Genomic DNA, 24,289 nt, shown 5'->3' with positions numbered 1-24,289 from the left:
ACCACCCCATTCCGGGTACACACCAAGGCTGAAGCTGGGTTTCCCTTTGGGACACAGGCGAGCATGTGTTCCATCCCTTCCAGTGAGGTCTGTTTGCCAGAGCAACGGGTTCCTCTAACCGTGGCTTGTCTACAAAAACAGTTTCCCAAACAGCCGAGTTCAGTGCACCACACTCCCTCCCTCCCTTCACACCCTGCTCCCTCTCCTCCCCTCACCCAAATGCTGTCCACTCCACCCAACAGTTTTCCTTCCTGAGGGAGCACTAGCAGCTCCCTGCTTTTTGCCAACTCTTCTTTCCCACCTTCCCTATGAGCAGGGAGTCCGAGATGAAACCTAGGTTGTTTTTATGGATTCAGACTAAATGATAATGCTGCTCTGTCCCTGGTGGCCCTGGGGCCCCTGCTTCCCATTTTTGCATCTCAGTGGATAAGGAGCTAGGTAATGGTGAACTCAGAGATGGGGATTTTTCTACTTTTCTTTTGTTTTGTTTGTTTCTTTTTTTTTTTTTTTTTTTTTTTTGGAGACAAAGTCAGTCTCACTCTGTCGCCCAGGCTGGAGTGCAGTGGTGCAGTCTTGGCTCACGGCAACCTCTGCCTCCCGGGTTCAAGCAATTCTTGTGTCTCAGCCTCCCCAGTAGCTAGAATTACAGGGGCAGTGCCACCACGCAAGGCTAATTTTTCTATTTTTAGTAGAGTCAGGGTTTCACCATCTTGGCCAGGATGGTCTTGAACTCCTGACCTCATGATCCACCTGCCTCGGCCTCCCAAAGTGGAAGGATTACAGCTGTGAGCCACCGCATCTGACCTATCCTGAGCCTTTTGAAGCTGATACCAGAAGTGCGAAGCCCAGTCTCTCCCCACTGGCCATGCGGAGGCTCTTGTTGGGTAGTCTCTCAGCCTGCAGGAGCCAGGGATCTGGCCCCAAGTGATGCCCCAACAGTGGGCCACTTCCCAGGACTGTCAGGAAAATCCCAAGTCTACCTCAAAGTTGATTTTTTACTAGCAATGAATGATGGACATGGTCTCCATTGCTCAAGGCCCTGGGAAGATCGAGACTAGAGAAAAGGATAACGAACTTCTACCCACACCTGTGGGCCTCAGTTCTTCCCTCTGGTCCATGGTTGCCATGGTAACCCTTTGTAAAGTTGTTTCCCCAGGGGTCCCTGGAGTCCTCTGAGTCACCATAACTCTGGGGTCAACAGAAGTGGAGAGGTGAGAAGAGACACTCCCCTGCCCTGGCTGATCCCACGTGCTTCTGGCAGTAACCTGTCTGGGGAGCCTCGCCAGCCCTGTGCCCACCTGCGCAGTTCTGGAGTGGTCCCCAGTTAGGGCCCCTGCTGCCCTCATTCCTAAGGGCAGCTGGAGACTTCTTCCATGGCCGAAAATCCACATCTAAGTCCCCAGCACTGGCTAAAAGACCCTGTCATGGGGTGCCGTCTGTCCCAGTTCACATTGGAGAAAGGATGGTGGGGGAGGCAGAAGCTACGTGGAGCTCAGGGACCCTCCTCCGTTCCCACCTGGCTCCTCTTCTTTGCTGGTGCTGGAAGGAGAATGGGGAAAGTGGTGTGTGCACCCTCTCTTGGCCCCATCTTTCTCAGAGCTGGTACCATTGATGACACTGCTCTTGGACCCTCCTGCAGCCCTGCCTGGAGAACAGCCCACAGCCCAGTGCACTCCCAGCAGATGATGAGTCTGGGGCGCTGGTCGGGTAATGCTTCGGGAATGACGGCAGAAAAAGGAGCCCTGTCTTCTGCTCTGAAAGTGGGGAGATGGCAGGGCCACAGCATTCACATCCTGGGCCACAGGGCTGTGGGTTTTCAATGTTGGTTGCCAACACCACAGTCAACCACTTCTAGAAACGTTTCCTTGTTTCCTTGCTTGTGTTTCTACAGCGTCAAGTGCTAGATGCTCTTAAATTCAGCGGGGCATGATTTCAGTGCCCGTGAGGATGTTCTTTCCTGCTCTCATCTCTGGGGGCATCTGATGCTTGTGACCTCCAGATGACAGTGAAACAACCCCAACCCCGGGCACCAGGAGACAGGAGGCTCAGTCCTGGCTTTCTCTGCCTTCGCCTTGTCCTGTTGTGAGGTTTCCACAAGGCACCCCATGCCACTGCGCTATTCTCACCTGGGAATAAAGAACAATCTGCCCCTTATGGAAAGACAAAATGAGGCAAAGATCCCCTTGTGTTGGGGGCAGGATCCCTGCACTCAGAGGGATTTAGAAGCTGAAATAACTGGGTTAGGAGCGGTGGCTCATGCCAGTAATCTCAGGACTTTGGGAGGCCAGAGAGGGTGGATCACCTAAAGTCAAGAGTTTGAGACTAGCCTGGCCAACATAGTGAACCCCATCTCTAATAAAAAAGTACAAAACTTAGTCTGCCATAGTGGAGGGTGCCTGTAAACCCAGCTACTAGAGAGGCTGAGGCAGGAGAATTACTTGAACCCAGGAAGTGGAGGTTGCAGTGAGGCAAGATCATGCCACTGCACTCCAGCCTGGACAACAGAATGAGACTCCATCTCCAAAGAAAGAAAGAAAGACGGAAAGAAAGAAAGAAAGACGGAAAGAAAGAAAGAAAGAAAAGAAAGAAAGAAAGAAAGACGGAAAGAAAGAAAGAAAGACGGAAAGAAAGAAAGAAAGAGAGAAAGAGAGAGAAAGAGAGAGAGAGAGAGGAAGGAAGGAAGGAAGGAAGGAAGGAAGGAAGGAAGGAAGGAAGGAAGGAAGGAAGGAAGGAAGGGCCAGGCGTGGTGGCTCAAGCCTGTAATCCCAGCACTTTGGGAGGCCGAGACAGGCGAATCACGAGGTCAGGAGATCGATACTATCCTGGCTAATACGGTGAATCCCCGTCTCTACTAAAAAATACAAAAAAACTAGCCGGGCGAGGTGGCAGGCACCTGTAGTCCCAGCTACTCGGGAGGCTGAGGCAGGAGAATGGCGTGAACCCGGGAGGTGGAGCTTGTAGTGAGCCGAGATAGTGCCACTGCACTCCAGCCTGGGTGACTGAGCGAGACTCCGTCTCAAAAAAAAAAAAAAAAAAAAAGAAAGAAAGAGAGAGAGAGAGAAAGAAAGAGTAAGAGAGAAAGAGAAAGAAAGAAAGAGAGAGAGAGAAAGAAACAAGGAAGAAAGAAAGAAAGAAAGAAAGAAAGAAAGAAAGAAAGAAAGAAAGAAAGAAAGAAAGAAAGAAAGAAAGAAAGAAAGGAAGGAAGGAAGGAAGGAAGGAAGGAAGGAAGGAAGGAAGGAAGGAAGGAAGGAGAAAGAAACTAAAATAACTATGTAACTGAGTAGCACAATACTACCTGCTCTGGAGAAAGGACTTTTTTTTTTCTATGGAGACTTGCTCTTTCCCCAAGGCTGGAGTGCAGTGGCACGATATTGGCACACAGCAAACTCTGCCTCCTGGGTTCAAACGATTCTACCACCTCACCCTCCTGAATAACTGGGATTAAAGGCTTGTGCCACCATGCCCAGCTAATTTCTGTATTTTTAGGAGAGATGGAGTTTTGCCATGTTGGCTAGTCTGGCCTTGAACTCCTGACCTCAGCTGATCCACACACCTCAGCCTCCCAAAGTGCTGGGATTACAGGCATGAGCCACCGTGCCACGCCTTGAGAAAGGACTTTGAATGACACAATGTGGGAAGAGAGCAAGGTTGTGGAGATCGACTGCCCTGGCTGAGGTAGCTCATGTAGTCAGACTCTCTTAACCTCAGTGTCTTGACCTGTGAAATGGGGTGATAATAATACCTCCTTCACAAGACAAGGTCAGACGTGGGAATGCACAGGCAGGCCCTTGGCAACTGGATAAGCTCTATACAGATCTGGAAAGGAGGAGGAGAAAAAAGAGGAGGGGCTTCCACGGCTGCATAGGGCGTCTTTCGGCCTGATGTGTTCTGAGTTTCAAAACCGGGAAAGACACTCAAACCTTCAAGAGCTCTTCTAACTTTGAGATTCTCTGAAGATATCAGGGCTAGGGGAGGAAACGCTTGTGGTTCCTGTCTGTCCCCGGGATTTCTGTTTCTTGGTTTGTATCTCTGCTGCCGGTCCAAGGAGCTGGGGCAATACCTTGAGTCTGGGTTCTTCATCCCCAGGGACCTGGGGAAGCCCCCAAAGGCTCAGGGAAAGGGGAGAGCAAAGGGCAGGGTTGGTTCCCTCTAGTGGTCAGTGTTAGCACTGCATCCAGCTGCCTCAGGCGGGCCCAGGAGGAGTCAGCAAAAGTGGAATTCAGGACTGAATCGTGCCCAGAACCCCCACAATTTATTGGCTGTGTTTGGCCCCATTTCGCAACACACACATTCTCTCTGCTTGGTGGAGGGGAACCATGCGGGGTGGAAGAAAGGGATAGGATAGAGAGTGGGATAGGGTCAGTATGGGTCTCAAGGACGGGCTATACTGATATCCTTCCCTGCGTTGAGGTTGGCCACCATGGCGTGCTGCCAGAGGGCACCCACCTTCTCCTTAAAGAGAGGACAAGTTGGGTGATATCTCTGGCTGACACTCTGTGCACAACCCACACAGTGTTGGTGACGGTGGGAAGGGAAACATGACAAGCCAGGGGGCATGATGCCAGCATGTGTGGGAGGAGCTTCTAAATTAGCCATTAGCACAGGCACGTCAGTGGTCCCATGCATAAACGTACAGAGAAACAGGTGGGGTCAAGCAGCGAGAGATAAGGGGCTAGGGTATAAAAAGGGCCCAAAAGAGACCACTCCAGGATCCCAAGGCCCAACTCCCCGAACCACTCAGGGTCCTGTGGACAGCCCACCTAGCTGCAATGGCTGCAGGTAAGCGCCCGTAAAATCCATTTCCACACGATGTGTCCCGAAGGAAGAGGCGGCGCCCTGTAGATGGGACGGGGAAACTAATCCTCAGGTTTGGGGCTTCTGAATGTGAGTATCACCATCTAAGCCCAGATATTTGGCCAATCTCACAATGTTCCTGGACCCTGGAGGGATGGAGAGAGAGGAAAAAAAAAAAAAAAAAAACAGCTCCTGGGCCAGGGACAGTGCTGGCCTCTTGCTCTCGGCCTCCTCCGTTGTCCTCCGGTTTCTCCCCAGGCTCCCAGACGTCCCTGCTCCTGGCTTTTGCCCTCCTCTGCCTGCCTTGGCTTCAAGAGGCTGGTAGGGTCCCAAGCGTACCCTTATCCAGGCTTTTTGACAACGCTATGATCCACGCCTATCGCCTGCACCGGCTGGCCTTTGACACCTACCAGGAGTTTGTAAGCTCTTGGGGAATGGGTGCGCGTCTGGGGTGGCAAGAAGGGGTGACTTTCCCCCCTGGGAAGTCATGGGAGGAGACTAAGGAGTTCAGGGTTGTTTTCTGAAGCGAAAATGCAGGAAGATGAGCATATGCTGAGTGAGGTTCCCAGAAAAGTAACAATGGGAGCTGGTCTCCAGCATAGAAACCGGCAGTCCTTCTTGGTGGCGGGGTCCTCCTCCTAGGAAGAAGCCTATATCCCAAAGCAACAGAAGTATTCATTCCTGCGGAACCCCCAGACCTCCCTCTGCTTCTCAGAGTCTATTCCCACACCCTCCAACATGGAGGAAACACAACAGAAATCCGTGAGTGGATGCCTTCTCCCCCAGGCGGGGATGGGGGAGGCCTGTGGTCAGAGCCACGGGCAGCACAGCCACTTCCGGTCCTTCCCCTGCAGAACCTAGAGCTGCTCCACATCTCCCTACTGCTCATCCAGTCCTGGCTGGAGCCCGTGCAGTTCCTCAGGAGTGTGTTTGCCAACAGGCTGGTGTATGGCACCTCAGACAGCGACGTCTATGACCTCCTAAAAAGCCTAGAGGAAGGCATCCAAACGCTGATGGGGGTGAGGGTGGCGCCAGGGGTCCCCAACCCTGGAACCTCACTGGCTTCGCGGGCTGGGGGAGAGAAACACTGCTGCCCTCTTTTTAGCAGTCAGGCACTGACCCAAGAGAACTCACCTTATTCTTCATTTCCCCTGGTGAATCCTCCAGGCCTTTCTCCCTTGGAGGGGAGGGAGGAAAATGAATGAATGAGACAGGGAGGGAACAGTGACCAAGCACTTGGCCTCTCCTTCTCTTCCTTCACTTTGCAGAGGCTGGAAGATGGTAGCCCCCGGACTGGGCAGATCTTCAAGCAGACCTACAGCACGTTTGACACAAACTCGCACAATGATGACACACTGCTCAAGAACTACTGGCTGCTCCACTGTTTCAGGAAGGACATGAACAAGGTCGAGACATTCCTGCGCATGGTGCAGTGCCGCTCTGTGGAGGGCAGCTGTGGCTTCTAGGTGCCCGTGTGGCATCCTGTGACCCCTTGCCAGTGCCTCTCCTGGCTCCGGAAGGTGCCACTCCAGTGCCCACCAGCCATGTCCTAATAAAATTAAGTTGTATCATTTTGTCTGGCTAGGTGTCCTTCTATAATATTTTGGGGTGGAAGGGGGTGGTATGGAGCAAGGGGCAGCTTGGGAAGATGACCTGTAGGGCCTGCAGGGTCTATTGGGAACCAGGCCGCTGAAATATAAAAGATTTGACTGTTCCTGGGCCAGAAGAAAGCTGACACATCACTGCAGTCTGTTACTCACTAAGGCCATTCCACCAGCTCAGTGGTCCCAGCTTGCTGGTCATAGCTCATTAGTCATCCCAGAGATGACTTGAAGGCATTTCTTCCTCCCCCACCATCACCAGTAACACCAAACCTGGCCCTCCAGGAGCGGGAAGAAATGAAAACAAGAAGGGCTATTAAGTGCAGAGGCAAAAACTCCCCAACAGGAGAGGAAACAATGTCATAGAACTACTTCTGTGCAGAAGAATTTTATGATGAATTTTCCTTAAGCCCAACTACTCTTGGGAAATGAGAACAATGCAAAAATTACTTGGAGACATACAGAACCAGAGCATTTGGGATCTGAATTAGGCAAGGGAAGTGGAAGAGAGATTTTATTTGGGGTTGCAAATGCAGTGACAACTGGTGCCAGGAAGATAACAATGTGAGCAATGAGGGCTGGATGGGAGGGGATAAATCCCAGATGACACTCGCTTTCCTTCGGAGGATGCAACACAGAGGGGTAGGAAGAAGCACAACCTGCAGAACTCAAGCCCCCGCTGAGGTAGGACCCACCCAGCCTGTCACCATCAGGACTGCAGGGACAGGACTTCCAGAACTTCTGATTCTTTGAGACAGCCAGGACATCCAGACTTTTACGTGAAATCTAACATTTAAACACTGGCAACACATACTGAAAACATTTTAAGGGCAAAAATTCATCCAAACACACATGGTCTCCAAGCTGTTTGTGAGCAAGTTTGTTCTGAGAGATGTTGATTGGGGTAACTCGGTGTAAGGGAAAGAATCAGAAAGATTTGGGTTGTACGTCATTTGTTGCTCCTGAATAAATTACTTCACCAAGCTGAGATAATAATATATTGCTTTACAAGGATTATGTGAGGATTAAATGCAATGATATATTTGACACATTATATAGTACTCAAGAAATTGTAGTTATTTCTGCATTGAATTTTCTGGTGTTTTGTGTTTTCTGATGGAGTGTCTACATATGTGTCGTGAAACTATATCGTTTTCCTAATGACAATTAGGAAATAATAAGCACTAAAGAGTGGTGGTTAGCTCTTTATAGTTAAGAGTTTACTCTCCCAAGCACTTTGGCTAAGTGACTCGTGACCTATAAATCCATACTAAGATGCTCACAGGAACTCTAGTATCCAAAAATGATTCATGAAGTCAGGAATTATTTTGCAATGCAAATAATCAACCCCCTAATTAATTCTTCTTCAGAAGTTCTGATTCTTATGTGCTATAATGAATTTTCTTGATAACGAGACCCACTTGTATTCATTTTTGGCTATCTTACAGTAATAACTCCGTCCTTGGGACGTGGTTGAAGGCCGAAATAATCAAAACTCTAGAGCTGCTTCATTTCTCAGCTCAGAAGCCATTCCTGCATCTTACATTGTTCTTCTACTATCTGGCTTTAAAATTATGCATTTTGGAATTAGAAGGGCCTCATAAGTCAGTCTAGTTTCTTCTACTTTGGGAATCTTATCCTCCGGCATCCATTATAGTCAGTATTCCAATTACGTGTAGCACTAGAACCGAGGGAATCACTTTTTCACAGGGCTACTCATTCTATTAAACCACTCTCATTGCAGAAAACTATTTCTTGCACAAAGCTAGAATCAATATTCCTGCAACGTCCTTCATTCGGCCTTAAAAAATTATTCACAAATCTCACGGTCTTTAGAAGTCAATGGAATGAGCACAATTATCATTATCTCTTGGCTTCCGTGTTTTAAAAGGAGAGGCAAGCCATCTTAATAAGTATTTGTTGAATGCATGTGACAGGGGAATGACAATGTCCAGCGCCTGCATGGGTGACTAAGAGGGTTCTAAAGTGGAGTGGTCGTAACATATAACTGAACTGCAGGGGGAGCAACACTGCAAGGAGACTGTCCGCCCAGCTCCCCTCAGGTATAGGTGAATCCACTCAACCACTGCTGGGTGAGAATTAGAAAGATACTACATGACTTTGCACATTTTACAATATAAAAAGACCTTAAAGACCATCTACTTTACACTCTTTTGATTCACCCACTGTTATTCCACATTTCAGCTCATCAACTTGCTGTGGACAGCAATTTCCACTGCAAATTTGAGATGCCTAGGTGTTTTCTAAACGATGCATATGTAAGCACTCACTCCCTGACATTCTGATATAATTAACCTGGAATCTGGTCCAGGCAAGAACAGTTTGAAAACTTTCCCAGGTGATTCTAATGTGTAAACAAGGTTGAAAACCGTGTTGGGGAATCTGGTCCAGGCAAGAGTAGTTTGAAAACTTTCCCAGGTGATTCTAATGTGTAAACAAGGTTGAAAACCACTGTGTTAGGGACTGCAAAGATGAGACCCATGTGTCCACAGCTGTTGTATTGGTGGAACAGGGAAAAAGAAGAATGAGGAGATGAGAGGCCTGGACCAGTTGTGGTGCCACCTGCTCCTAATTCCAACCAGTCATCTCAAAAGTGTTTCTCATGAGCCAGTCACAAAAAGACAAATACTGTCTGATTCCAGTCATATGAGGTACTCAGAGCAGTCAAATTCATAGAGACAAAAAGTAGGATGGTGGCTGCCAGTGGCTGAGGGAGCTATTTAATGAGCACAGGGTTTCGGCTGTGCAAGATGAAAAGGGTTCTGGAGATGGATGGTGGTGATGGTTGCATGACAATGTGAATGTACTTGACATGACTGAACTGTATACGTAAAACGGTTAAGATGGAGATTTTTTTATATTCTCACAACTGAAAAATGTTAGTAGTCTATTTTTGTTTTCATTTTTGAGACAGAGGCTTGAGTGCAGTGGTGCAATCTCGGCTCACTGCAACCTCCACTGCCCGGGTTCAAGTGATTCTCGTCCCTTAGCCTCTTGAGTAACTGGGATTATAAGTGTGCACCACCACACAGGGCTAGGTTTTGGATTTTTATTACAGACAGGGTTTCGCCATGTTGGCCAGGCTGGTCTCAAACTCCTGGTCACAGGTGATCCACTCGCCTTGACCTCCCAAAATGCTGGGATTACAAGCGTGAGCCACTGCGCCTGGCCCTTAGTGGTATTTTCTAATGAAAACTCTTCCTGAACATAAGATTAGCGAGACTGGCACAAAGAAGAGTTCAGTAGGCAGAGCTCGAGTCATCCTTGACCCCTGGGATAATGTTTTCTTGACTCTGTCATTTTTCTGAATTTACCCTAACCTAAAATGACCACTTCTGAATTTCCTCCATGAGCATTGTCGAAATATACATGGTGGGTTTTTTCCCTTTATACACAGTTGAGAGCAGAACTGACCCCTTCCCTTTTCTTCTGAATTACAAGGTCTGGGCTTCTAGGCCAAGACAAGCTGACACTTTGCCTGGCTGCTTCTTTAATTCAGAAGGCCCTGGAGTGCTGAGGCATGTGATGAGCACCGCTGGGATTAGGGTTACCAACTTGTCCTCATTTTCAGGAGACTTTCTCAATGTCAGCACTGAAAGTCCTACATTCCTTCCAAGAATCCCTCAGCTCAATGCAAACTCAGCTAATAGGACTGGTCACCCTACTAGTAGTCCTAAATCATAGGGGACCAAACTGCGGGGGAAAGTAGGGGAAGAAGCAAGAAAAAGACTAGAAAAATCGGAAAGCTGTGCACGGTGTCTATGACTTTTGATGGCCCTCAAGGTTACCATGGATTTCTGATTCTTACTTTGAGTTTATGTGATTATAATGATGTGCTTAATTCCCACCAGAATTATCAGTATAATAATAAAAACCAACAAATGTGAACACACGTCTCCAGTACCATGCTAGTTTATTGCAGGTATTATGTCATTTCTTTCTAACGATAATTTTCTAAGGTAAACATTATTATTAACCCTATGGTAAGAAGTCCCACTAAAGATATAACTTATGCTTTCTCGGGTCTAGAGAGAAAGACACCAAAATGTCACCCTGACCATCCTTGAGAGGATAAACGGCCAGGCACGGTGGTTCACGCCTATAATCCCAGCATTTTGGGAGGCCGAGGCGGGCGGATCACAACGTCAGGAGATCGAGACCATCCTGGCTAACACTGTGAAACCCCGTCTCTACTAAAAATACAAAAAATAGCCGGGCGTGGTAGCAGGCGCCTGTAGTCCCAGGTACTCGGGAGGCTGAGGCAGGAGAATGGCGTGAACCTGGGAGGCAGAGCTTGCAGTGAGCCGAGATCGCGCCACTGCACTCCATTGCGCCACTGCACTCCAGCCTGGTCGACAGAGCGAGACTCCATCTCAAAAAAAAAAAAAAATATATATATATATATATATAAATTAGCCAGATGTGGTGGTGCACTCCTGTATTCCTAGCTACTGAGGTATGAGAATCGCTCCAGCACAGGAGGCAGAGTTGCACTGAGCCGATCATGCCACCGCACTGCAGCTGGGTGGCTGAGCAAGATTCTGTCTCAAAAATAATAATAAAGACGATAAACTTTTGGAGCATTAAAGGCCACTCTTCCTCTGGAGATAATCAAGGTAGCTGTAACTTAAGCCTGAGCTGATTGTTAAAATGTTCAGAAACAATATGATCAAAACCATTTAGGGGGTGGGGCCTCCTCCTATAGACGATGAAGGCAGCTACCCTCAGAAGCTCTATTATACTGGAAGAGAGATATGAGACCCTGCTTTAAGAATCAGTGAAGCTGGGTGTGGTGGCTCAGCCTGAAATCTCAGCAGTTTGGGAACTGGGCAGATCACCTGAGGTCAGGCGTTTGAGAACAGCCTGGCCAACACGATGAAACCCTGTCTCTACTAGGAATACAAAAATTAGCCGGGCGTGGCGGCGCACACCTGTAATCCTAGCTACTCCAGAGGTGGAGGCAGGAAAATTGCTTGAAGCCAGGAGATGGAAGTTGCAGTGAGCCGAGATCGCGCCACTGAACTCCAGCCTGGGAGACAGAGGGAGACTCGGTCTCCAAAAAAAAAAAAAAAAGAATCAATGAGAAGGGGCTGCCTGACCCCTGGTGGTGTGGATGATCCTTCGGGAAGGGACTGGAGCCCTGGAAACCCAAGCAAGACGACACCCACAGCTGGACTAGGCCCTGAAGAAGCAGATCATCCTCCTCAGAGATCCACAGCAGCTGGGAACCCGGATCTCCAGACCCACTTGGTTTGATGGTACTGTGTGGGACCATCTGTCAACACTGACACCCTGTGGCACTGAGAAGCAAAGGCAGCAGCCGGCTAAGCCTCCAGGCTCTCCCTGCTGGAACTACAAAGTCCAAGTGGCCCCCTTCTTCCTCCCTTTTTGGTTTTGTTTGTTTCGTTTTGTGTTTGTTTGCTTATTTTTGTTTTCATTTTCTTCAAGATGGGGTCTCGCACTGTTGCCCAGGCTGAAGTGCAATGGCGGCATCTCGGCTCACTGCAACCTCTGCGCCCCGGGTTCAAGCGATTCTCCTGCCTCAGCCTCCCCAGTAGCTGGGATTACAGGTGCACACCACCACGCTTGGCTCATTTTTCCCTTCCTTTTTGGATTTGCTGTGCTTCAAGGCGCTGAGGCCATGAGGCAGGGTTTGCAGATACAGGATAACTACAGCCCTGATGCAGCTGATCCTGACACCAAAATGGCTATGGATCCCCGGATGGTGCAGCTCTATACTCCTGTCTCTGAAACCTGCTTCTTAACTTACTTCCCCAAATGCTCAATTCAGGCGAGGTATGATTTATCTCAGACTCACAGGATGAGAGAGCAGTAGCTCCACCTAGTGGAAACATCCAGGTTGAAACGGTCATGTTCGGGGATGATGCTATTTTGCAAAGTCAAGATATTTCATGTCCCTCCAGGAAGCCTTCCTTGATACGAGTTATGCTTTCTCTTAACAATCTGTCTTCCCAGTCATAGGAGTTCATGCACAAATGTAATCTCCTAGTTGTTTGTCTAAATGGCTTTCCTAATAAATTTGTGGAAGCCAGAGACAATGTTTTGTTCACTGCTGTATCCCCACAGCCTTGCATGTGATGAAACCAAAGGGTTATTTTTACACTTAATCTATAACACCAGACTCAGAGGAGGTCTGGGAAGAATGGGAAAATGTTTTCCCTCTGCTGTCTGATGCCACCGTTTTTTCTGGCTAATATCTGCAATTTGGAAGGCTACGCACCTCTCTCTATCTGGAAATCTGAATTTTAGTTTTCGTTTTTGTTTCCTTTGTTTTGTTTTTGGGACAGGGTCTGGCTCTGTTGCCCAGGCTGGAGTGTAGTGCATGATCTCAACTCGCTGCAACCCTCTACCTCCCACGCTCAAGTGATCCTCCCACTTCAGACTCTCAAGTAGCTGGGACTACAGGAACGTGCCACTATACGTGACTAAGTTTTGTACTTTTTGTAGAAATGGGGTTTCGCCATGTTGCCCCGGCTATTTGCAAACTCCAGGGCTCAAGTGATTCACCCACCTCAGCCTCCCAAAGTGCTGGGATTACAGGCGTGAGCCACCACCCCCGGCCTGAGTTTTAGTTTTGAAAGCAGGTAAAATAGGCTGCTGCCCTGAGCTAATGCACCCCCTGCCCTGGGCTGGTTGTTTATGCTATCGACATGGTGTTTTTTCCTTAGAAATTGTGCTTAAAGTTATAAAATGCAGCCAGGAGCAGTGGCTCACACCTGTAATCCAGCACTTTAGGAGACCAAGGTGGGTGGATCACAAGGTCAGGACTTCAAGACCAGCCTGGCCAAGATTGTGAAACCCTGTCTCCACTAAAAACAGAAAAAGTTAGCTGGGCATGGTGGTGGGCACCTGTAATCCCAGCTACTTGGAAGGCTGAGGCAGAGAATTGCTTGACCCGAGGGTGGAGATTGAAGCGAGCCGAAATCCTGCCACTGCACTCTAGCATGGGCAACACAGTGCGACTCCATGTAAAAAAAAAAAAAGAAAAAAAAAGTTATAAAATGCAACTATTTGACATAATAAGAGCTTTCAGCAATGACACAGAAGGGAAGGGAAATGCATTTGGTAACATAAAATCACCTTTATTTTTACCATAGCAACATTTCAGTGAACATTTCTTGACTGATTTGGAAGAAAAGATCTGGTTTTATGATTCCTCATGCCTTCTCCGAGGGTGAATATACTCCTTCCCAAGGACAGGGAAGGAAGCTGAATCATAAAATCATATGAACATTTGCACAAGAGGATTCCTCTTGAAGCTTCAGGGACATTGTTTGCAGACAGATGAAAATATGCAGACAGATGAAAAGGGAGAGTAAACATTGGAGCTCGAACCTAGACACCCATATGGGTAAAAAAAAGAAAACTGGCAAATGTGAACTCACAGTTGATCTCTCTATCAAAAGGAATTCAGAGATGTTTGGAGTGCTTAACCTATGAGGCCAATTCCATGGAAGAACTCTACCTTCTACTTCACAGACAGAACACTGGGCTAGATAGGATGCTTGTCCGGCCCAAAGTGGAATTTCTTACCATCTGTATACTCCCCCAAGACCCACAACAGATGGTTACTGAGTTGAAGCTTGCCACTGATCCTTAATGATGTCAACAAGCTCATATCTGGGAGCTGGCACTCCAGAAGCCCAGGTCAGGGGAGCAAGGAAAAGTGGAGATGGGAACAGAGCTCTGACTCCTAGCCCCGTATTTGATACTTACTCCCTTCAAAATCCTGTCCCTGGACTACAAATTGAGTTCCCAGTTAGAAATCAGAAAACCATGGAACATGAGTTGCATTTCTAAGATGTGCCTGAATTTAGTATGATGTTTAAGAGAAAAGGGCAGTGGCAAGAATGAGGAAAGGACAGATTCTTTTTTTTTTTTTTTTTTTTTGGATCTAAGAGTGGACTGATGATGCAACTGGCAAGGCACAAGAGGCCTTCTTACAAATCAAACATTGAGACTGAGATTCCTAATGACTAGAGTGAGCTCAAAAGAGAAAGGTGGCTGGGCACGGTGGCTCACACCTGCAATCCCAGCACTTTGGGAGGCCGAGGTGGGCAGATCACTTGAGGTCAGGAGTTTGAGACCAGCCTGGCCAACATGGTGAAACCCCATCTCTACTAAAAATACAAAAATCAGACAGGTGTGGTGGTGTGCACCTGTAATCCCAGCTCCTGGGGAGGCTGAGGCAGGAGAATCGCCTGAACTCGGGAGGCTGAAGTTGCAGTGAGCCAAGATCGCATCATTGCACTCCAGCCTAGGTAACAAGAGCGAGACTCCATCTCGAAAAAAGAAAAAAAAAAAAAAAAAAAGCGGGAGAGAGAGAGAGAGAGAAAGGTGAGTTTGTGGACCTACTGGACACACAGGACCTGGGACATGGGGGCCTGAAACACTGTTTTACAGACAGAAGAATACAAAGGGAAATGCAGCCTGCCATTCTGTTACTTCCTTTCTCCTCTATCCCTTCTTCCCTCCCTGGGAAACCACAGTAGCAGAAGTCTCATTCAATCAAATAGCTGTCAATTATATGAGTTGTACTTTTCTCTTCCTCAACAGCAAGCTGGCTTTCCTCCTTTTTGTCCTCCTCTTTCTGCCTATAGAGCAATTTCCTCCTGTCCACGTTGCAGGGCCGATAGCTCAAATACAGTGCTATGGTGATGACACCCACTCCAAGGGCAACGGTAATAATGACAAAGAGGGCAGAGCTGATTCCTTCATCTAGTCCTGTCCAAGCACAGAAGACAGAGTTAGGAAGGTCTGATAGTACGAGGATCACCCACCCCAGCCCACCAGGCCCACTTCTGAGTCTCATTCTTCCCAACCTAGTAGAATCTTTCTTATTTTCATCCTTGGATAAGAATTCCAAACCCCTAAGGAGTTTCCCATCTCCTGGGCCTGGCAGCAGGGCAGCAAAGTTTACCTTGAACAATGACAGCAATGTCTTTGCTGACAGAGCCCAGCTGGTTAGTGGCTGTGCAGCAGTAGGTTCCGGTGTGGTTCTGGGTTGCATTCTGTGGCACTTCAAGGTCAAAGACCACCCCATTCCAGGTACACACCAAGGCTGGAGCTGGGTTTCCCTTTGGGACGCAGGCAAGTGTGTGTTCCATCCCTTCCAGCCAGGTCTGTTTGCCAGGGCAACTGGATTCCTCTAGCCGTGGCTTGTCTGCAAAACCAGAGTTTCCCAAAGAGCTGAGTTTGGTGCACCACACTCCCTCACTACCTTCACACCCTGCTCCCTCTCCTCACCCAAATGCGGTCCCCTCCATCCAACAGCTTTCCTTACCAAGGGAGCACTAGCAGCTCCCTACTTTGAGGCAACTCTTCTTTCCCATCTTCCCCATGGGCATGGAGTCCCAGATGAAACCTAGGGTGTTTTTGTTTGTTTGTTTGTTTTGAGACGGAGTCTGGCTCTCTCGCCAAGCTGGAGTGTGTGCAGTGGTGTGATCTCGGCTCACTGTAACCTCCACCTCCTGGGTTCAAGCAATTCTCCTGCCTCAGTCTCCCGAGTAGCTGGGACTACAAGCAGTGCCCCCACACCCAGCTAATTTTTGTATTTTTAGTAGAGACGGGGTTTCACCATGTTGGCCAGGATGGTCTCTAACTCTTGACCTCGTGATCCACCAGCCTTGGCCTTCCAAAGTGTTGGGATTACAGGTGTGAGCCACCACGCCCAGCCAAAACCTAGGGTGTTTCTATAAAAAAGATTCAGACTAAATGATAACCCTGCTGTGTCCGTGGTGGCCCTATGCCCCTGCTTCCCATCTTTGCTTCTCAGTGAGTAAGGAGCTAGATAGTGGTGAACTCAAGAGATGAGGATTTTTCTACTTTTCTCTTTTTTTTTTTTTTTTTGAGACGAAGTCTCGCTTTGTCACCCAGGCTACAGTGCAGTAGCGTGATCTCAGCTTACTACAACCTCCGCCTCCCAGGTTTCAAGCGATTCTCCTGCCTCAGCCTCCTGAGTAGTGGATTACAGGTGCCCACGACCACACTCGGCTAATATTTGTATTTTTCATAGAGATGGGGTTTCACCATGTTGGTCAGGCTGGTCTGGAACTCCTGACCTCTAGCCATCCACCCACCTTGGCCTCCCAAAGTGCTGGGATTACAGGCGTGAGCCACTGCGCCCGGCCTATTTTCTCTACTCTTCAAAATAGAAATTTGTAGATGGAATTTTTGGATATTTCCCTTTTCAGCATAAACTCCCACTATCACTTCCTTTGTTCTCCTCGGCCATCGCCCTCAACTAACATTGCCTGATCACTTTAACCCCTTTCCTTTATGTTCCCAATTTCCCCTCATCTGGTTCCCCACTCACTCTCCCGGGAGTAAGGTAAGCTTGGAGCGTTTTCCTTTTATTCTCTCCTTTGATTTTTTTTTTTAATGAGAAAAATGTGGTAACTCTAATAATGAAGCACTGCTGGCCAAGAAGCTCTCTAGAAATGGGAAAATAATAATCCTTATTTTGACAAGAAAGATCAGGCCCCTACTCACATAGGACATGGAGCTGGATCACAGTGGTTTTCATCAACCACTGACCCTGCACCTCCAAAGAGGCCTCGCAGGAGAAATTTCGGCCATCATCTTCCTCCCTGGCAGTAAGTAGAAGCCAGGCAGACTCCCCAGGGGCAGGGAGGTCTGGGGCTCCCTGAAGCCGAAGAGTAGGGCTGGGTGATGTTAATACATGCCCTGAGCAGGTCACATTAATGTCGGTCCCTGCCAATGGGTATGATTCTTTCAGCTCCAGGATTGGTGGAGGGAAGCCTGTAAGGAAAGGAAAAGGAGAACCAGATACATTTCTCAAAACTAGCAGACACTTCTGCACTCTTGCTGCTGGCAAAAGCCCTTGGGAAGGCAGACAACAGGGGAAAGACTTTGGATACCATTGCTTCTTCTGTAAAAGCTGAAGGAAAGAATGAGGTGGTTTGGGGATCCGAGAGCTTCTCTTATGCACGCACACATTTAGTTATGCTTCGCTGCAAGGACTGCAAGATGTCTTTTCATCTTACAGCTTTCCTCCTCACCTCAAATAAATGTTCCTAAAGTAGTTCGGGGCATCCACAATCACTCTGTAAGCAGGATAGCCTAAGGAAACTGGGGATGAAGTCTGGAAAGAACTACTGTAGCAATACATGTCCCCAATCTGCCTGCATTTACCAGAGAAAGATGAAGACTCATGTTCACTTGAGAGAGTACCCAGCAAAGGGCAGCAGGGATATCTACAGCCAAATCACTAACCCATTACTGTGTGTTTTCAGTTGCAGAGAACCCGTATGAAAAAGGAAGAGCCAGGTCACTTACTGTAGCTATGCACTAGCTTTCTTGTTTTCTGTTCCATTGGACCCAGAGATGCAAGGCAAGACAGTTCCTGATCACCAGCCTCCATGGCCCGAAAGGTAGCATTGGCCCATGCTGTGTCCCCCTCCCAGGAAAGGAAGGAGCTCAGCTCTTGGTCTTCCAGGAACATGTGGAATATAACTTCTTTGGCTGGAAACACCCTAGCCACCTCGCAGCTCACAGTCTCTGCCATCCCAACCTCCAAAAGGGAAGAGACCCAGATATGGGGAGTCTGAGAGAATTCTGCCAAAAAAATGAGGACAAGAAGAGAAAGGAGAAAAGTCATGAGAAATCATACGTCATGCAGGACCCTGCAAGGTGGGAAGGAAGTGGGGTTAAAATGTCTCTCTTCCCCAGGGTGAGCTTAAAGCCCAAGCAAAGGTGGAGCTCAGTTACTCTCACACCCTCACCCTAAACCCCATGAGAACTTAGTCCCAAAGGCCAAGGCAAGATGAGCCCCAGGATTCCTCCTGCACTTGAGTTCTGACTCACCAAAGATCCGGAGTATTTTGATGGGTGAGCTGCCTTGAAAGAGGCTCCCACCTTGCAAACTCAAATCCAATTCTGCACGGCAGGAAAAATTGCACCTGTCATTCTCCCTTTGGGCTCTGACACTGATGATGACCTCAGCTCTTTGGGAGGCCACAGCCAAGCTCATAAAGTTCTTTCTATGCAGTTCTTGGTTACCCTGGAGAAGGGCAAGGGTGAGGCTCTCCAAGGGTGCTACACTGGGCACATGACACTTCACTGTGAAGGCTTCATCCACGGCCACCCAGGCAGGCTGCAGCTCCAGGATCACTTGCTCTGGTGGCTCTTTAAGACAAAAAAGCAGGGCTTGATGAGCATGCCATCCTCCTCTCCAGAAAGAAACGGCATAGGACAGGAAGATGAAGTGATACAAATCACAGAAGGTGACTGTCACCTTAAACCATCTGATCAGCAATGTCGGAATGTCAGCTTTCTGCCATCCCTGCCCTAGATGGGGCGAGTTAGTCTTCTGGCTCTTGTTCTTCCCATCAAAAGTGGCTAAGGCCATAGCCAAGAAGAGTGACTGCTGAGGGAGGGGCCCTTGCTTTGACTGTTGCTGCCATTCTGGAAAGCACTGATCTTTTACCAGAGGGGCTTCAGAGGCAAGAGCAGCTTCCGGGGGCTCCTTAGCATCACACAAAATCTATACTCTAGCAGGCCAGGTGCGGTGGCTCACGCCTGTAATCCCAGCGCTTTGGGAGGCCAAGACGAGCGGATCACTTGAGATCAGGAGTTCCAGACCAGCCTGGCCAAGATGGTGAAACCCTGTCTCTACTAAAAGTACAAAAATTAGCCAGGCGTGGTGGCAGGTGCCTGTAATCCCAGCTACTCAGGAGGCTGAGGCAGAGAATTGCTTGAACCCGGGAGGCAGAGGTTGCAGTGAGCCAAGGTTGCACTACTGCACTCCAGCCGGGGCAACAGAGCAAGATTCCATCTCAAAACAAACAAACTAAACTATAGTTAACCAAGTTCTGACCCCACAGAGACCATACTTGCTTTCATGGCCATATCTTTGCCCATGTTATTTGCCTACCTGAAAGGTCTTCCTTACCTGTCCCCTTCAATTCAAACCCTAACCATCCTGGGGGAGGGCAGTCAGGAGCCTCCTCCACCATGGAGCCTTCTCAGGCTGCCCCAGTTCACAAAGACCCTTCTCTCTCCAATCTCTGTTTATTCCAATAGCTTGTAGCAAACAATTCAGCATTAATTTTATACTTTTTTTTTTAAGAGATGGGATCCCACTCTCTTGCCCAGGCTGAAGTGCAGTGGTGTGATCATAGATCACTGCAGGCTTGAACTTCTAGGCTCCGAGGATCCTTCCACCTTAGCCTCCCAAGTAGCTGGGACTACAGGTGCATACCACTATGCCTGGTTAACTTTGAAAACTTTTTTTGTAGAGACAGAGGTCTCACTATGTTTCCCAAGCTGGTCTCAAACACCTGGCCTCAAGTGATCCTCTTGCCTTGGCCTCCCAAAGTGCTGGGATTAAAGCACGAGCTACTGTGCCCAGCCTAATCTTATACCTTTTGGTAATTTAACCATAAACATTATTAGCATATGCTTCCTATATTGAAGATATTTTCAAGCACAGATGTCTGGATGCTCTCTATGGTCTGCTCCTAATTTAAAACTCAGAAGAAAGCCTACATCAAAGGGAAGTAGAAGTGGGCCAGGCTCACTTCTACTTGCTGAACTTGAGGTGGCTCATGCCTGTAATCCCAGGACTTTGGGAGGCTGAGGCAGATAGATCACTTGAGGTCAGGAGTTCAAGACCAGCCCGTCTCTACTAAAAAAATACAAAAATTAGCCAGGCATGGTGGTGGGTGCCTGTAGTCCCAGCTACTGGGGAGGCTGAGGCAGGAGAATTGCTTGAATCCACGAGGTGGAGGCTGCAGTAAGCTGGGATCACACCACTGCACTCCAGCCTGAGCGATAGAGCAAGATTCCGTCTCAAAAATAATAATAATAATAAAGGTGATTGGATCTAGAATCCTTACAGTATGACAGAAATCTTTATTAAGGGCCTTAATTATCTCCCCTAATTAGAAACATTTGTCCCGTCCTTCCCTAAATAAGACATGTTCATGTTTCCCCATTCCTCCTTTCCATCCCCCTGCCCCCAGCCCTTAGCCCTACTCACGATACACAGTGATGCCAAGGCTTGTGTCCTTTTGAATCCCTGAACAAGAGAAGAAGCACTGCAGGATGGAATTCTCTGTTACATCCTCCAGAAGAAACTCTTTCCACTGAGGCCCTTTGCCCACCTGAGTTTTCTTTAAGAAGGTCTCAATTCCACTGGGTCCTGGGTCTGGGCAAGTAGTGCTGCAGTTGACCACTAGGGACTGTCCAAACTCCACCAGCGCCTGATTTGGCCAAACAGAAACCTCAAACGACTCTTCTGCGACCCCTGAAATATGAACTACATATGCCAATGACTCTGGTGAGGACCACGAGACCCAAACAAAATACAGAACCTATTCTATCTAGTTCTAGGTTAGAGAACAGGAAATCTGCCCTGAACAAAAAGGTTCAGAGGACCAGACAGGACAAAAGACCTGTAATTGGCTGGGCACGGTGGCTCACACCTGTAATCCCAGCAGTTTGGGAGGCCAAGGTGGGTGGATCACCTGAGGTCAGAAGTTCGAGACCAGCCTGACCAACATGGAGAAACCCCATCTCTATTAAAAACACAAAATTAGCCGGGCGTGGTGATGTGTGCCTGTAATTCCAGCTACTTGGGAAGCTGAGGCAGGAGAATTGCCTGAACCTGGGAGGCAGACGTTGCAGTGAGCTGAGATTGTGCCATTGCACTCCAGCCTGGGCAACAAGAGCGAAACTCCACCTCAAAAACAAAAACAAACAAACAAACCTGTAATTAACAAGTTAGCTCTGATTCCTCCACTATTCCCTCCACCTATCTTCTTTCTCGAGTACTTGAATTCTCTATTAATATCACCATGGAAATTATGGAGTTGCTTAAAAAATTATGCCCAGGAAACCAACATCTTCCTAAACTTTCAGAATTCTTGAAAGCATCCCAGGATAGGCTGCTGCGGACCCTCACAGGATTCGAACTTCATTACTTATCCCTCAAAGCAGTGTCTCCCTCAAATTATGGCTAAGGATTCCCTTCGCCAGAATCACCCTGAATGATTGTAAACTGCAGATTCCAACTCCATCTCAGAGTGCATGGTTTCAAACCTGTGAAGGTGGGAACTGAAAATATGCTAGGGGATAACAAGCCTGCCGGGGACACTTATGCACACCAAATTCTCAGACCCATTGGTCTGCAGGTGACTCCCGGGTCACTCATTTCCCATGCCTTTTCTTTATGCCTCTTCTCAGAGTGAGACCATTCCGTTTTGATTTGGTGCTGAGAGAATAGATGTTTTGGATGCCTACAAATTTTGTCTGTTCTAGAAATCTTCTCTGATGCAGTGGGAGATGTCAGATACATTTTTATTTTATTTTATTTTATTTTTGAGACAGAGTTTCACTCTTTTTGCCCAGGCTGGAGTGCAATGGCGCAATCTCAGCTCACTGCAACCTCCGCCTCCCATGTTCGAGCGATTCTCCTGCCTCAGCCTCCCAAGTAGCTGGGATTACAGGCACGTGCCACCATGCCCAGCTAATTTTGTATTTTTAGTAGAGACGGGGTTTCACCATGTTGGCCAGGCTGGTCTCCTGACCTCAGGTGATCCGCCAGCCTCAGCCTCCCAAAGTGCTGGGATTACAGGCATGAGCCACTGTGCCCGGCCAAGCCACCGCGCCTGGCCTCAGATGGATTTTAGATGCCTGATGTAAGTAAAGGGCACAGAGACTTCAGGAAGTCCTGAAGGCTTCTCTACAGGTCCCTTTTAGCTAGTCCATGTCTACCATCTACTTCACCTCCCAATACCAGTCCCCTCTGGGAATACACAGCTCTTGTAGCAGTGTTACCTGCTAAGGCCCCTGTTCCTTTCCTGTCATCAGGAGAACTCACTTTTTGTACCTGAGCTATGGGTCCTGTCCTACCAAGAACCTATTATAGTTCATCATGACACAAATGGTGGCAACAAAGAAGTAAAAACATTCTCAAGAGGAGAAATACAGGGCAGTCCTGGGGCAGTAAGGAACCAAGCAGAGAAGGCATGTTTCCTAGGGAGAGTCCTCTCTGATAGTCTATTAACTTGGGTTATCCCAGTTACAAGCCAGAGACCCTAAGGATTCTGTATCCTAGTGATCCAAGAGATAGGAATATTTCCCCCGGGTCCAGATGAACGAACACTGAAGTGTCACCCCACTTAGGACTCCCCACCTCCTTCCTCACTGACCAGCTACCTGTGTCCTGGCACATACTGGTTTAAAATGCTTTCCCAAATAGCCTCACCTGGGCAAAGGATCAAGGCCAGCAGGGCCCAGACAACAAACAGAAGCATTTTCATCCTGATGAGAATGGCCAAAGGCTGGAGAGAAAAAGACAGCAATGCTGCAGAAAGTGACCAAAAATACATATATAAGGAAAATTAGTTCTTTGATATTAAGAGTCAGTCCCTTTCCTGAAATCTCACTAGTCTAGAAAAATTACAGCAAAAACATCAGCAGTGAAGGTGTACTAAAAGAATGTCTTGGGCTTGGCGTGGTGGCTCACGCCTGTAATCCCAACACTTTGGGAGGCTGAGGCAGGAAGATCATGAGGTCAGGAGATCGAGATCATCCTGGCTAACACGGTGAAACCCTGTCTCTACTAAAAATACAAAAAAAATAGCCCGGTATGTTGGTGGGAGCCTGTAGTCCCAGCTACTCGGGAGGCTGAGGCAGGAGAATGGCATGAACCCAGGAGATGGAGCTTGCAGTGAGCTGAGGTTGTGTCACTGTACTCCAGCCTGGGCAACAGAGTGAGATTCCATCTCAAAAAAAAAAAAAAAAGAATGTCCTATATTATATCTATTTATTTCAGTTTGGCTTATGTGCATAGCAAAAACACAGGGGAAAATATGAAAAAAGATGAGGCAATATTATCGAGACTCCTGTGTAAGTTGTATTCTACTTATCTTTTTACTAGTTTGCCTCCATCTATTAGACTGAGTCAATAGAAGGGTGCTGGCATGAAAACATGAAAAACTGAGTTTAGGCTGGGCACAATGGCTTACACCTATAATCCCAATACTTTGAGAGGCCGAGGCGGGTGGATCACCTGAGGTCAGGAGTTCCAGACCAGCCTGGCCAACATGGAGAAATCCGTCTCTACTAAAAAAATACAAAATTAGTTGGGCGTGGTGGCAAGTGCCTATAATCCCAGCTACTCAGGAGGCTGAGGCAGGAGAATCACTTGAACCCAGGAGGCAGAGGTTGCGGTGAGCCGAGATCATGCCACTGCACTCCAGCCTGGGTGACAGAGCAAGCCTCCTTCTCAAAAAAATAAAACAAAAACTCATTCAAGCTAATTTCTTCTAAGAAAGGCTTCTTGACTAGCCTTATCGCACTTCACAGTCCCTTATTTGTTATACATGATCTCTATCTCACTTTATGCCAAACAAGATTTCTGAAGTTGCAAAGTGAACTAATGTTCACTTTGGTGAATTATTTCAGTGATGTAATCATCACTATACTAGAAATTCCTTGAGGATAAGAGGCTGTAATGTACTTATCTTGTATCTCCAGCACCTAGCACAGAGCCTATGATATTGTGGACTACAATGAAGGACTACCCTCCAATTTTTTTTTTTTTTTTTTTTTTTTGAGACGGAGTCTCGCTCTGTCGCCCAGGCTGGAGTGCAGTGGCCGGATCTCAGCTCACTGCAAGCTACGCCTCCCGGGTTTACGCCATTCTCCCGCGTCAGCCTCCCGAGTAGCTGGGACTACAGGCGCCTGCCACCTCGCCCGGCTAGTTTTTTGTATTTTTTTTAGTAGAGACAGGGTTTCACCGTGTTAGCCAGGATGGTCTCGATCTCCTGACCTCGTGATCCGCCCGTCTCGGCCTCCCAAAGTGCTGGGATTACAGGCTTGAG

At 48.0% G+C, this 24,289-nt stretch overlaps 1 protein-coding gene and 1 pseudogene across 1 annotated transcript; one reads left to right on the top strand and one right to left on the bottom strand.

The window, feature by feature from the left end:
* Positions 1 to 4,793: 4,793 nt before the first annotated feature.
* Positions 4,794 to 6,300, top strand: LOC135964394 (somatotropin-like; annotated as a pseudogene).
* Positions 6,301 to 13,498: 7,198 nt separating this feature from the next.
* LOC102142288 (intercellular adhesion molecule 1) lies at positions 13,499 to 22,723 on the bottom strand. Its single transcript, XM_074020099.1, has 7 exons — positions 22,669 to 22,723; positions 20,440 to 20,706; positions 18,264 to 18,584; positions 17,736 to 18,014; positions 16,929 to 17,198; positions 15,358 to 15,600; positions 13,499 to 15,161 (listed from the first exon to the last, which is right to left on the bottom strand). The coding sequence occupies exons 1-7, from the start codon at positions 22,721 to 22,723 to the stop codon at positions 14,938 to 14,940; spliced, it is 1,659 nt and encodes a 552-aa protein (XP_073876200.1). The 3' UTR covers positions 13,499 to 14,937.
* Between the last annotated feature and the right edge of the window lie 1,566 nt (positions 22,724 to 24,289).

The sequence above is a fragment of the Macaca fascicularis genome, chromosome 16 (assembly GCF_037993035.2).
Source record: "Macaca fascicularis isolate 582-1 chromosome 16, T2T-MFA8v1.1".
Lineage (NCBI taxonomy): Eukaryota > Metazoa > Chordata > Mammalia > Primates > Cercopithecidae > Macaca > Macaca fascicularis.
The sequence above is the reverse complement of the archived record's forward strand: the minus strand, read 5'-3'. Positions and strand labels throughout refer to the sequence as shown.

Coding starts and splice junctions, on each gene's coding strand:
- LOC102142288 (XM_074020099.1), bottom strand. CDS start 22,723: ATGAAAATGCTTCTGTTTGTTGTCTGGGCCCTGCTGGCCTTGATCCTT. Junction 18,015..18,263: donor CAAAATACTCCGGATCTTTG/GTGAGTCAGAAC, acceptor TTTTTTTGGCAG/AATTCTCTCAGACTCCCCAT. Junction 15,162..15,357: donor CATTGCTGTCATTGTTCAAG/GTAAACTTTGCT, acceptor GTGCTTGGACAG/GACTAGATGAAGGAATCAGC.